General features: G+C 39.9%; 1 protein-coding gene across 1 annotated transcript in view; it reads right to left on the bottom strand.

The window, feature by feature from the left end:
• The window catches only part of LOC108785202 (sodium channel protein type 2 subunit alpha-like), a 128,139-nt gene that overhangs the window by 27,892 nt on the left and 86,433 nt on the right, over positions 1 to 13,814 (bottom strand). Inside the window, exons 17-19 of the mRNA XM_018554239.1 lie at positions 12,162 to 12,647; positions 3,583 to 3,706; positions 2,503 to 2,657 (exon numbers count right to left, since the gene is read on the bottom strand). Of these exons, the coding sequence (XP_018409741.1) occupies positions 2,503 to 2,657; positions 3,583 to 3,706; positions 12,162 to 12,647 (765 nt within the window). The remainder of the gene's footprint in view (positions 1 to 2,502; positions 2,658 to 3,582; positions 3,707 to 12,161; positions 12,648 to 13,814) is intronic.

Here is a 13,814-nt window from a genome sequence, read left to right as displayed (position 1 = left end):
TTAAAAAGATACCAGAAAGAATTTTTTTTTTTTTTTGGGGGGGGGGGGGGGGGGTGTTTAAACCATAATAATAAAAAATAATACTGTAAGCAACACTAAGACATGGTAAATTATTTGCCCCAACCCCTCTAACTGCCATTTTTACTGGACAACTGGGTATGTAAAAGAAAGGGGGAAATAACATATCTAGTGGCAGGTTTAGCAGGTAATCATACTTTGTTAAGGGGAAAAACAAAAACTGCTATGTTAATGCCATTGACCCACTGCATTATATATATGTCATATTTTTTTGTGCTCATAGTTCTATTTTAATTATCAAAGTAAACCTTTCATAAGTGTAAACTTCAGGTGCTGCAAATTAAAGTTTTTGCCAGAGACTTTCCAGTGGTTCCTCGCTCTTGCTGATGATTTTACTTTTATATTTCATTACAGAAATTGTACAATTGAGACTCGTTTGCTTTTACTCATTGTGGTTAAAGCTAGCTCTGAACTTTCAGTGGTGATATTTTATCATTAGGATTACCAAGAGACGGCAAATACCAGTACATTTATTGGTGTTTATCTAAAAATAAAGTCTCACATTTTTGTAGATGTTGGAAAGTTAAATCAACTGTTGGTTTCATATCTTTAAGAACATTCCATGAAAGATTATCGCATTTGAGATCTTAAGTCTGCACACCAATCATGATCCTTAAAATTAGATCTCTTTATTCATGTACATGTTTGAATATGTGGGGGACCGGAAATGCCCCAGGGTGGACGGGAACGTTCAGAGCATCATGGTTGATAGGAACTGAGCCAGAAATTACGGCAAGGACCTCCACAAGAAGCTGTGAGAAACCAGCATGTTATCCAGGCCACCAGACTCTATGGGGTTGATCTACTAAAGGCAAATAGTTGAAAATGGTGGTGAAAATGAACTTTGTATAGAATACCCAATCACATGCAAGGAAAATAAACAAAAACAGTATTTTTGCCTACACATGGTTGGATGATGGAAGTCAGCAGCCTATTTGTGTTTAGTAAATTAACCTGTCTTTAACTAAAATGTAAATTTTGGATGGACAACACTTTAAAAGAGAACTATGGGGCAATCTTTTTATCCCATAGTTCTCCCGTGACCCAAAACTCAGTATATAGCGGGCTATTGCCCGCTATATGCTGAGACCGCAGCAGCTGGGACGGATACAGACAAAACTGGCTGATTGACAGCGGGCTCTGCCTATCTAGAGGCAGAGCCAGCTATGCCCGCCCCCTCCCTCATCTGTCCCTCCAGTCAGCGCTGGAGGATCAGAGAGGGGAGGGGGGAATCCCTGCGGCGACTTCAATCACCGCTCTCTACAGGGAGATGGTCGGAAAGTGAGCGAGCGGCAGTATGTTTTCGCTCACTTCACGATCAATAGAGCCTCAATAGAGCCTTCACGATCAATAGGGTTTCAATGTCACACGTCGGCTCTAACTATAGGGATGAGTGTAATTCATTCACCCCATAGTTCTCCTATAGGGAATCAAGCAAAAAGAATGACTAGTCCTGCAATTGGAACAGGTGATTGCCCAGGCATGTGGACAGGTTATATTTAGCTCCGGTATTCAGCCTTCAAACTAAAAGGAAACCAGAGAACACTGGAATGGTAAACGTATACAGTATGTACTGTATATAGATAATCACAAAGGCCATATACAATGTGCTTATTATTTCATGTCAACAGACAGCCATTATATTCAGGCTCTGTTTTTTTGATTGTATGCTTGTAGTCTTGCTGCCTTGTTACACCATCCAGCACTGCTATACTCACTACTCCTTGCAACACTGCACCCACTGGAGCCCCCTATTGGTAGATGGTTGCTATGAGCAGACAGTGTGAATTGCACTGTTAGTTCTGAGGGTTTGACTCTGGCAATGCATCAGTGAAGAACACACACCAAAACGCTGATAGGTGTAGCACTGTAAGCACGTGTGGGTATGGCAGTGCTCGGTGGAGTATCAAGGCAGGAAGTGTAGGGACAATGATGGAGAGTCTGAATGTAATGGTTGTCTTCTGATATGAAAATGATAAGTGCATTGCATAATTCAATTTACATCATGTTTTTATATATATGCTATTACATTTCCTATGATTTTTACCTTGCCAATGTGCTCTGGGTATCAAGATAAAGGACTGCAAGGCGAAGATGCCACTTTCAATTATGATTGGATTGGCAGTCGGGAGTATTAGAAAGAAACAGTATCTTTTAGTATCTGAGCACTACTGTAAACTGTGTGTTATACAGCATTTAAACATTCACAAAATGTAGCTCGAGCTTCAGTAAGTTGTTATGCTTGGCATAATTAGCTTAGTCTCTTTAAATGTACACGGATAACAGGCATTCCCTTTGCTAAACCTAAAACAAAAGTTTAACAAATAAGTTTACATAATAGTTTGCTGTTTTGCAAAAGGCTCTGCAGGCCTCATTTGTATAAGTGAGATGGGTGACAAATGTTTAACACCGAACAATACTTACCAGAGCTCCACTGCTAAGAAGAATCATGAAGATTATGAACGTCTCGAACCAGTTGTGTTCTACTATTCTAAAACATGTTTTTCTTAGGTTCCACCACTGTTTTCCTCTCCCTTCCAGAGTACTGAAATCACAACATGGGAACTTCCTGATACACCCTGTTACGAGAACCATAAAAAGAATTCTATAATGTCAACTTCAACACAGTTTTTTTTTTTTGCCATAGTTATTTTTTTTCTTCATCTTTTGCGGTTACTGCGAATGCAACATGTCCCTCTACTAAAATATTCTAGTGTCATGGGGGATAGTGTTTGACCATTTGTACTTCACTTTCCACCACCCAAGGTATTCTGTCTGGGCTCAGTAAACCACTGATAAATCACTGTACGCTCAGAAACTAGGTTAGAACAAACACCAGAGGCAGCGTGGCTTTATAAGGCTGTGTAAAGAAAAGGTAGGAGGAGCTATGCAGGTGGGCAGAATATGAAAGCATGGATGGTTCCACTCAGATGTAAAGAAAATCCCCCAAGATTAGGCCCTGCCATTCTCTGGCACTAACATCTGACCCTGTTCTTTAATCTCTTCCAGGGGTGCTCATAGCCCTACATAGTGCAGGGTTGGTGGTGGTAGGACTACAGATAGATGCAATTTACAAAAGGCATTTTATGTCACCATAATGTCATTTATTTTAAGATTTTGGCATTTACAACTGCAACAATTTGAAAAATAAAGGTAATATGAATTTGTACTTAATTGAGAGGGTCTCTTAATAAACAATATATTTTACATTTATGTGTAAACTTAGATTTTGCTGCTAGTTTTGTGTTTAATTCAGTTTTATTTTCCTTTCATATGTAACCTCTTTGTGTTTAATGATTTCTCTTTTGTTGTAATTGCGTGGGGAGGACCACGGGGAGAAATCTATTAAACTCGTGTGGGGTAATTATTAAGGTGTTGAAATACATCCATTGAAACGTTAAATGGGTAATTTAGAGATTAATATTTTTCTGCTGTGAATGAATATATGGAAAACAACAAAAGTGAGCATGTGGAGGACAATGTGTCACAGCGTGGTAGAAGTACCTTCTGTAAAGAAAGCTTCTGGCTCCATAATTTCCTCCGGCTCCACTAAAGCTGCAGGTTCACCTTCCGCGGGTGGCCTTATGTCAACAGTGCTGCCTTCTGATGAGCTGGATAGGGTCAGTTTCTGCAACAGAAAGGGTTCATCAAGGTGAGTTACTGTCAAACAATTTATAGACAACTTAAATGTACTGCTTAGTCATCAAAGTGCAATATTACTTTTCACTAGTTCACTATTCCCACTACTCCATCTAACTGCAAGTTATATAAAAAGCCTAAACAATTTTCCTGGTTAGAACCCCTGTCAGTTTTGTATCACTGTCTTATCTTTGCTAGAGAGATGCTCTCTTTCTATTTGTCCTCGTGATCACTGTCAACAGCACTGAAAATGAGGGAAAATCCCAAATTTTGATCTGGCACCAGAACAATAACAGGTGAGAAATCTTCCAATGGGTACACCTGTCTCAGGGCTCTTTCACACGTGCATTGAGAATTTAATCAAAGGGCAATGCTGATTAACACACCTATAGTGTTAACAAGGCATTCAGCAGGCATTTTGGAGGCATTGGGAAGGCGTCAAAAACGCTTGAAAATGCCCTGCAAGTAGGGAAGTGTACAGTGATGTAGCAAGGGTAAGTGACCAGCAGAAGTCACAGTTGCTGGGCAGACTTGGTTCATACAATTCTGGTACTGCTTGAATTAGCCATGCAACATTTATTTCATATATTTCATGGTAGAAGCTGTCCTCTTTTGTTGGGAAAATGCAAGCTGTGACATTCACAAAACACTGGCTGTGTGCAGACAGGAAGTGTCATCTGCAGCTGCTCTGTCCACTCATTCTCTTATTCCCTATTGGTTTTTGCAAAACCTACTATACCTCTCCTGAATACCTACGGAACACTTCTTGAATGCCTGAAAAATGCTCTAGGGAGCATTGACAGAGCGTTTAGAGGGCGTTTCAATATACTTCAATGGAGACATTATTCCAGTGGCAATGTCTCTAGAACGCGACATGCACTTTTTTTTACACAACACAACACAACACTGCCTATTGCTTCCCAGGGTCCTGTGTGTGTTGCAAAGTAGCCACCGCTCCAAGCTAATTTTTAAGATTTAACTTCTGAGTTTAGTGTCACTTTAAGGAGGGGGCTGTGGGAAGTTTTGTCTATGCTAATCAACCCTATCTGTACTGTGCTGAAAGATCTCATTATAAGATGTAAACTAGGTTTAAACACTGTCTATCTTAACAAAGGGTTAAAGAAGTTAGTGTTTTTTTGGGCAGCAAGCTCCAACTCTCTCAGCCTGGCATCCCTGACCTTCATGTCCAGTATATGATCACAAGGGAAAACACAGTCCCCAGCAACTGTCCATCTCATCCATTCGGCTCAGCTATTTTGCTCGCTACCTTCACAGACCGTTCACCCCGCTTCACAGTTATTCGCCCCGTTTCAGCTGAAACAGCGGCTCAGCCAAGCTCGGCTGAGCCGTTCACCTGCATTTGACTGCAGCCCTTCGGTTCCACTGAACCGAAGTGCATCGGTGGCCGAAGTGAGCCGAAGGATGAGCCGAAGCTACGGCTGGATCCTTCAGCTCATTAGTGAATAACCCTCTAAAACCTTTGAAACATCAAGTAGTAACACCTATTGTAAGTAATTTATTTAGCATTTGAAATAGCTTAAAAAACATTTTGACTTTAATTTAAACTAGAACCACCAAAATAACAAAACTTGGTTACATAATAGCAGAGGGTAATATTCCATCCTGGTCTCACCTACAACCACCCTGATCTGTAAATCAGCAATGCTGATTATGTTTATGTATTAATACAAATGATGCCAGATATATTCTTATGATACAACGTACAATAACAAATATTAATCAATTATAGGGCCACTTAACTTTCCAAGGACCTAACCTCCTAACATGGCTAGTAAACATTTTATCCTCAATATAATCTATCTATCTATCGCCAGAACTGTGCTTTTTTAATGGAATGAGGATGAGTTAAAATCCCCACCATTCTTTTTTTTGCCACCTCTATCCAATTTAATAGATTTCCCTTCACATCCTGTTCTGTACACACAGCGGGAAATAAAAGGAAACCTCTCCAATGTGAGGGAAATGCAAGGCAAGTGTTTGCATTGGAAGATTTGCTCTGTATATCTGCTCTGTTAATCGCTTAAGCCTTTGGATTTTTAGTTATTTTCATTGCCAATGACAATGACCACTGGGACAGATAGAGCATGTGAATCTTCTAAGCGGAGAGAAAGATGGCAATTAAAACTTGACAGGGGTTCTAACTCTTACCTACTCTATCCAAAACTAAAAAAGAAAAAAAAAAGTTTTGCCTTTAGATACACTTTACGTATAAAGTTTAAAATCCAGCTAATCTGTGCAAAGGATTCTTTTTGCCAAACCACAGTCTTAGTTATTAGTCTTTCAGAGCAAAACATTTCAATTAAACAGCATTCTAAGAATAATTGTTTTATTTTTATAACTACAGACATAAAAACTAAATTGGATTATTGCTAAAGCAGCGCTCTCTATCCTCTGACCCATAATTAGCTTGCAATAGAGCTGCATTCAAATGTTCAGAAAATGTGCTAATGAAGCTCAAGGGATTTACTCAGACTTGGCTGTTAGGGTAACAAAGTAATCTACTTAAATCTAACCAAACTCCAACACAGACACCACGTGTAACTTCAGGCTCATACGGATAAATTATCAAAGCTGAACTCCAGCCTCCCCTTCAATCTTGCACAGTTGTACCGGCTCATTTTCTGTATTGAAATAGCTTACTCTGATATCACTGCACACTGTGAGCTTCTCATAATGTGTATTAGAAGCTGCAGCAAGTCAGATAAAGCCCATCTCATTTCCTTGCTCGAGAAGATCCAGCATCATCTAGCCGTTTCCTCACCAGCCTTACTGTCCCTGGCCCACCCCTTTCCATTCACTGCATTTGAGTTCCATCAAGCATTGAGGCTTGGCATCACATGTAGGCATTGCCCAGAGCGGTCTGCATGCAAATACGGCCTGTCTAAGAATGTGCACCCCTCCAGACTGACACCCGCCCATCATGGCATTTTGATATTTGAATAACTTCCCCCAAGATCCAGCCCACTGCCTGAATCAGGGAGAAATACTTAGGCAGGGTGGTGGGTTGTTTTCAGGAAGCTATGTCCTGCTGGTACAAAGTGAAGCTTCAGTTTTCTTATCTGTAAAAAATAAGTCAAGGCAACTGGACTTGCTGTATTTTTCTTGAAGATTGTTCACTAGTCATCCAACCAGCTTTCTCAATTCAGAATGTCTTGTACAAAAATTATCTGGGAATAAATATGGTGAATGTTGCTCCAATCCACATAATCTGTTAGTTGCAGCCAGGTGTTAATAGCATTTGCATAATTGGAGTCTAGGAGGTGTTAATAACCTGCCCAGAGAGAGGTGTTATATGTATTGTATGTGGCAGACAATAGATGTCTCACCCCCCACCTCTATTCAAGCTTGGCTTCTCCATTTTTACATAAATGGACTCTTTCACACCTCTTTTAAACCAGTCCTCCTCCCTGTCTAGGATGCGTACTTGACTGTCTTCAAAGGAGTGAACTTTTTCCTTTAGGTTTAGGTATACTGCCGAATCCTGCGACGTGTCAGCTCGCAAGGGACGGAACCCGGAAGATAGATGTCGGCGCCGGCCGGAGGACACCGCACGGCTCGAGGGACAAGGTAAGTAAATAATGTGGGATATTCCCGAGTGTAGCTCAGGGTATGGAAAAGTAACCCCGAGCTACACTCGGGAATACCGCCAAGGACGTTAAACACATCTGGCTGACAGCTCTTCATATCTGGATTCTGTTGATGTACAATATGGAGCAACTATTGTTAAAGCTTCTAATAAAATTAAAGCTTCTGACAAATGTGCACAGTGCTATGGCTGGAAAAAACAAAATACCATATGACTCAAAAACCTCATTCCATCTGTGAAGCATGGTGGATGAAGAATGGTGTGGGACTGCTTTGCTGAATCAGGGTCTAGACAGGTTGCAATCATTGAAGCACAAATGAGTTTCCAGCTGAATCATGACATTCTAAAGTAGAATAGCAGGGCATCTGTGCATTATCTGCAGTACAAAATAAGTTGGCTCATGCAACATGGCGCAGCAATCCATAACACAGGGGCACTTTAACAACAGGGGGGTTTCAAAAATGAGAAATCAGTCAAGTTACTATCCTGACCTAATTCCGATTCAAATTCTCTCAGAATCCGAATGAGTCCATTTAATCAATTTTGATTACAGCCGAACTTCTTCTGATATTTGATCAGAAAATACAGAAGGATGGTGGTTGAGGTTATTGCCAATAAAGGTAAAGGTTCACAAGTTTTTTTGTGGCATTGATCATTTAAACTATTTGTTCAAAATATACACAAAATATGTAAAATGTTGTGCATTTTGTTTGTTACATGACTGTCTTTTTGAGATTAAAGATAAACAATCAGATCATAGTTTGAATGTAAATACATTGTTCAGCCATAACAATATGACCACCCACAGGGCTGCCAAACCAGCCCTGACCCGTCGAGGCATGGACTTCCCTAGACCTCTGAAGGTATGCTGTGGTATCTGGCATCAAGCCGTCAGTAGCAGATCCTTTAAGTCCTGTTATTTGCGAGGTTGGGCCTCCATGGATTGGACTTGTTTTTCCGAGACAAATCCCACAGATGCTCGATTGGATTTAGACCTTGACAATTTGGAGGCCAAGTCTACACCTCAAACTTGTTGTGTTCTTCAAACCATTCTTGAACCATTTTTGCAGTGTGTCAGGATGCATTATCCTGTTGAAGGAGGCCACTGCCATCAGGCAATAGAAATAAATTGTGATTCATCAGACCAGGCCACCTTCCTTGCTTCATTTCTTCCAATGGTCCAGGTCTGATGCTCACATGCCCATTGTAGGGGCTTTTGGCGGTTGGACAGGGGTGGGCAAGGGCACCCTTACTGGTCTGTGGCTACTCAGCCCCATACACAAAAAACTGCAATCCACTGTGTGTTCAGACACCTTTCTATTGGAACCAGCATTATCGTTTTCAGCAATTTCTACTACAATAGCTCTTCTATTGGATCAGACTACATGGGCCATCCTTTTTCTGCTTGTTCACTTGAGGCCTAGTATATCTCACCCACTTCCAGGTGCCATTGTAATGATATAATCAATGTTAATTACCTCACCTCTCAGTGGTCATAATGGTATGGCAGATCGGTGAATATATATATATATATATAGCTGAATTAGTGAGCCTGGTGTTTGAGAAAGAAACACTGAAATACAGTTAAGAATCCTGAATGGCAGAATCATATTTTGGGAGTCTCCACATATTGTCATTGGGTTGGGAAGATGAGAACAGAAAAGAAAAAAAAAATCACTATTATCACATTATTCTATATGGCCTTGCATTTAGCCTCGAGTCTGGAGACTATGAGTATTGATCAAGGCTGTAATGTAGATGCAGCTTTTCCAGGAAATTGGTTAAAGGAACTACAGCACATCTTGTAATAAATAAATGCATTTAACTGGGATCTAGAATGTTACCCCCTTCCATTCCTAAATCAGAAAGATAGCCTGAGCTGAAGAGATTGGTGAAGAGACATTACTGCATTTAAGCCACAGTCAGATCAATAGATGCTGTGTGTCTTTGCTGCTCATAGGTAAAAATCACACTATGATGCTCATTTCTGCATGAGAAGAAGAAGAGGAGGATTCTGACTGGCTGATTTGAGCAGCAGGCATGTTCCTTTTTCCCAAATTTTTCTAAATAAGCCCAATGTATCGTGATCATTTTTTGGTAAATTAAATAAGATTTATTTAAACAGTACTTGTCATCTCTAGTCACCAAAACATCACATAATTATATAATTCAAAATGAAGCTTGGCCCATTCTATGCTTTAATTCTATGGTAATAATGGTTCTGTCAGACAATGCACATGCAATCCCAATTCCAAAAAAGCTGGGACGCTTTGTAAAATCTACATAAAAACAGAATGCAATGATCTGCAAATCTCATAAACCCATATTTTTTTTCACCATAGAAATTAGAAAACATATCAAATGTTTAAACTGAGAAAATGTACCCAACTTTTTTGAGAAGTGTTGCTGCCATCAATTTAAAAATGACCTTATTCTTTTCTTAAAACGGTGTTTTCTCAGTTTAAACATTTGATATATTTTCTATTTTGTAATGTGAATAAAATACAGGTTTATGAGATTTGCAAATCATTGCATTCTGTTTTTATGTAGATTTTACACAGCGTTCCAACTATTTTGCAATTGGGGTTGTATATGTTTATCCACTTACACTGTCATAGGGCAGCGTGGTAACAGTTTTTACTATCATTGAAGTGAAAAACAGATACAAAGTTGAGGGTGGTAAACCTGTCACAGCATAATGTTCACCTAAAGTACTGCATTTAGCAAAAAAAAGCACTTACAGTAATGGCACTTCCTTTCCATAGGCACTGGTAATATTGCTTTTGCAACCAAGCTGCCTTTTGGACACTGAAACATCACTGGTGCCTTTCGGGCAGCTCATGGAGCTAAAATATGAGATCTCGCTAGATCTCATGTACTCGATCACAGACACATTGCACCAGATCTCATAAGGACATCATTGGTGAGCTGGCCCCCAAAAAAACAGAAAAAATATTCCAGCCCCCAATGCAAACTGGAAGCACGTTGGGGGAAAGGGTGAATAGGGGATCGAGGTCAGCTTTAAAGTGAAAATACACTTACTTTGCCCTCAAAAGGCAAAGTAACAGATTTGCTATAGAAAAATAACTATAATTCTTATTTGCTTTCCCTCTGCTCTCCCACCAGCCCCACCCACTACCAGGCTGACTGAGATTCCTGTGCAAGTTTATATTTTCACAACAAGTCAAAACTTATGTAGGGTGGTGCACTGTCTGCTATGCACCTACATTACAGCATTCAGTGCTCATGATTGGCCACTCTAAATGCTGTCATGCTGGGAAGTTAGATGTGTGTCATAGATTCCCTCATACAGTAGCTAGGAGTATCAGGTATTCCTTAGGGGGGACTTAGAGGGCATCAGGGAAGTGAATGGAAATTAAGTACCACATTCAGGTGAGCAGGTCTGCATCCAAGTGCAGGTACACGGACTTGCACGAATGTGCAGGTTTGGGTCGCTATTCAGCCACGTCCTATCATATGGATGTAAAGGCGGCTGCACACAATTACATGCTGCAACTGTCCCTCCTGGGAGCAGGTCTGCACAGGCATGCACACTGTACGAATGTGCAATTTTGTGTGAATGAGGCTTAAAAAGCACCATTCTGTTTGTGCCTTATGCACAACAGATGCATCACTAAATACAAAGCATGATGAAAATAACTCTACAAATGATCTAGCAGTCATACCTAGAAATAATAAAAAGTCATTGCAATTCTAAGCCTCATCCTACAGGAACAAGCAATTCAAGAACAATCTATCTTTGCTTATAAAATCGTTAGTAAATGCGGAAACATTTACTAACAGCAATAGCTGAAAAAAAACAAAACATCCACATTGGTCCGATTTACAATAATTGCTGCCTTCTTAAGACCAGCATTAAAATGTCAATTCCATCTAATTCTAATCTAGTTACCTGAAATCATTGCATGTAAGGATGGAAAACATAAGAGCAAGTTGGTAAGTATTGCAGACATTCCAGTTAGTATTTAAAGAGGACACTTTCAGACTCGTTTAGAAAAAATGACCAACTAAAATTGTTGCTTGATAATATATTAGACTACATAGCATTGCTGCAACTTGATAAGCAGTTCTGAGATTATCAAACACTGTCACAGAATTAAAAAATATATTAAACCTTCGCTTTAAAACCCCCCTACTGCCACAATCAGCCAGGAAAAAGCACCAGATTTTCCCAACTGATAAGTGCTTTCTATTTCTGACACTGAAGTCTCCAAAGAGCACCAAGACATACAAATGTATACCATACCGCTGTTGTGTCTATACACCCATCAGGAGAGCCAGATCATCCACCATGCAATCTAGGCAGGAGCTTAGAGCCCAGAGAATGTCCAGAAGGCTTTGCTACAACCTTCATGCTCCTGCAGTAAACTAGGGGGATAGTGTACTGGTCAAACTTGTGTACCTGCCTGTCACTTCACAAGTTAGGATGCACTTGTAGTCAGTTGGTGTCTGATTGGGCAGTCAATGCCAGTGCAGACAATGCTAAGGGGATGGCTTATCTGTGTCTACTGCAATCTGTATCAATATCAATTGAAGTGATGGGGAGCTGCAAAGCTACTACCTTGACTAGAGCCCCACTCTGCCTTACGTTTCTGCCCTTCAGACAGCCAAAACCTTGTACTGTACAGCCATCATACTGTTATGTCCAACTAACATCTGATGTCAAAAGCCAACTTCCCTGTGCAGATTGCTAAACCTAATCATGATCATTCATGTGCTAAAATAAATGACCTGAAATAGCTAAAAAATCTTCAAAACCCTCTAAACACTACATGCCTACCAATATCAAAATGTCAAGGTCATAAGTATAGCTTACCTCTTTGCTCTCTTCAATGTCAGACTCACTGCTAAATTCCTCTGTGTTCAAGTTTTCAAAGTCTGATTCCCCTACAGCTATTGGTACAGTTACCGTGAGACTCGGGTTATGTATGAATGACATATAGTCACTTTCCATATCAATATTGTATTTTTCCACACTGCTACCAATACCACTTGTGGCCGTTCCATTCCCATCCTTCAGGTACTCAAAGTCTTTGTTTATTTCCACGGTGGTGTGGTTGGATATACAGCAGTCTTTCTGGTTCTGCATGTCTTCTAAAGGTTTATTTTCCTCCAGCTCTTTTTTCTTCTTCACAAATGCGTTCTGGATGAACTCCCGTGCTTTCCTTTTCACGCACGCAATCCCAATGTGCATTCTAGCCATGGCAATTTGTAGATTATTCATTTCATTATCATCGTCTGTTGCAGCAAGATTGTCTGAGCTAAATGAGCTCAGCAGCAAAGCTAAGAACAGGTTTAACACCTAAGAATTGCAATTAAAAGACAAAAGAAAAATATGAGCCTAGAACATAATTGTAAGCAAACATTACATGGTCAGTCCACTTAAAACAGCTATATCAGTTTTTGATAACTGCTCAGGTGTTAAAGGACTTGACAGTTTCTTTATGTCTCTTGAGAACTATCTTTGATAAATATTTATGCTCGAACTTCGATATATGCTATGGCCATTATGAGGGGTTCTTGCTCTGCATAATGCAGCAGAGACACCCAAAACTCCCAGTTGAGGGGCTTCACGATGAGGAACTGTGGCAGAGAGATCTTGCTGTTGGGATATCAGAACCATAGGCTCATCAGGCTATACAAAAAACTAAGATATCACTTTTAGGTAGGATAATCCTCTGACTGCCATGAAGAATATTCATATAAGGCCACGTTGAGCACATTTGTTTGTATACATGATCAAACTGTCAAAAAATTCTGTGCCTGAACTAGGCTGAATATTGCATCACACGCAAATGGTGAAACGTTTTTGTCTGACCACCACATGTAAACACAGATTTTTGGAAAGCCCATATAGGTCTCAGTCAAGGGCATTACAATTTTAGTACATCATCACATTTTATTCCTATGGAAGTACTCAAGTAAACGTTGTTTTACTTGCATGTTAAGTATTTTGCAAAGATTTGTGAGAGGTACGGTAAAATTGACTTAAAATTTAAATCCATTATTACATAGGGAGCAATTTTTTTTTTTTTATTCTTTAACTGTGAACAATATTTTTTATTATTTTGCTTTGGAGTAAATATACTGTGCTATTCACAAAGGGGTGAAGAGTTTGTAGAAGGGAGGAGAAGTGAACAATCTAGGCCAAAGTAGCTGATTTGGTAGAATCCTCCAATTCAGCTCACTTTCCAGTTCAGCTACGTTGTCATAGATTGTTCACTTCTCCTGCCTTCTCCAAACGCTTCACCCTTTTGTGAATAACCCTGATAGTCTTTTATTAAATTAACCCAAAGGCCAGAACAATAATTGTATTCACACATTTGGACAGCAAACCATAGCTCATCATTTGTTGTATATCATTGCTCAGAAATCTGAATAGACGGTTAATGTCTGAACACACCAGTTCTGGCTGGATAAAGCACTAAACATTATCTTTATGGGCACTGTTAGGCTTTAGCCCAAAAAA

This window comes from Nanorana parkeri, unplaced genomic scaffold, assembly GCF_000935625.1.
Source record: "Nanorana parkeri isolate BGI_ZX_2015 unplaced genomic scaffold, ASM93562v1 scaffold149, whole genome shotgun sequence".
Lineage (NCBI taxonomy): Eukaryota > Metazoa > Chordata > Amphibia > Anura > Dicroglossidae > Nanorana > Nanorana parkeri.
This window is presented reverse-complemented; position numbering and strand designations above follow the sequence as displayed.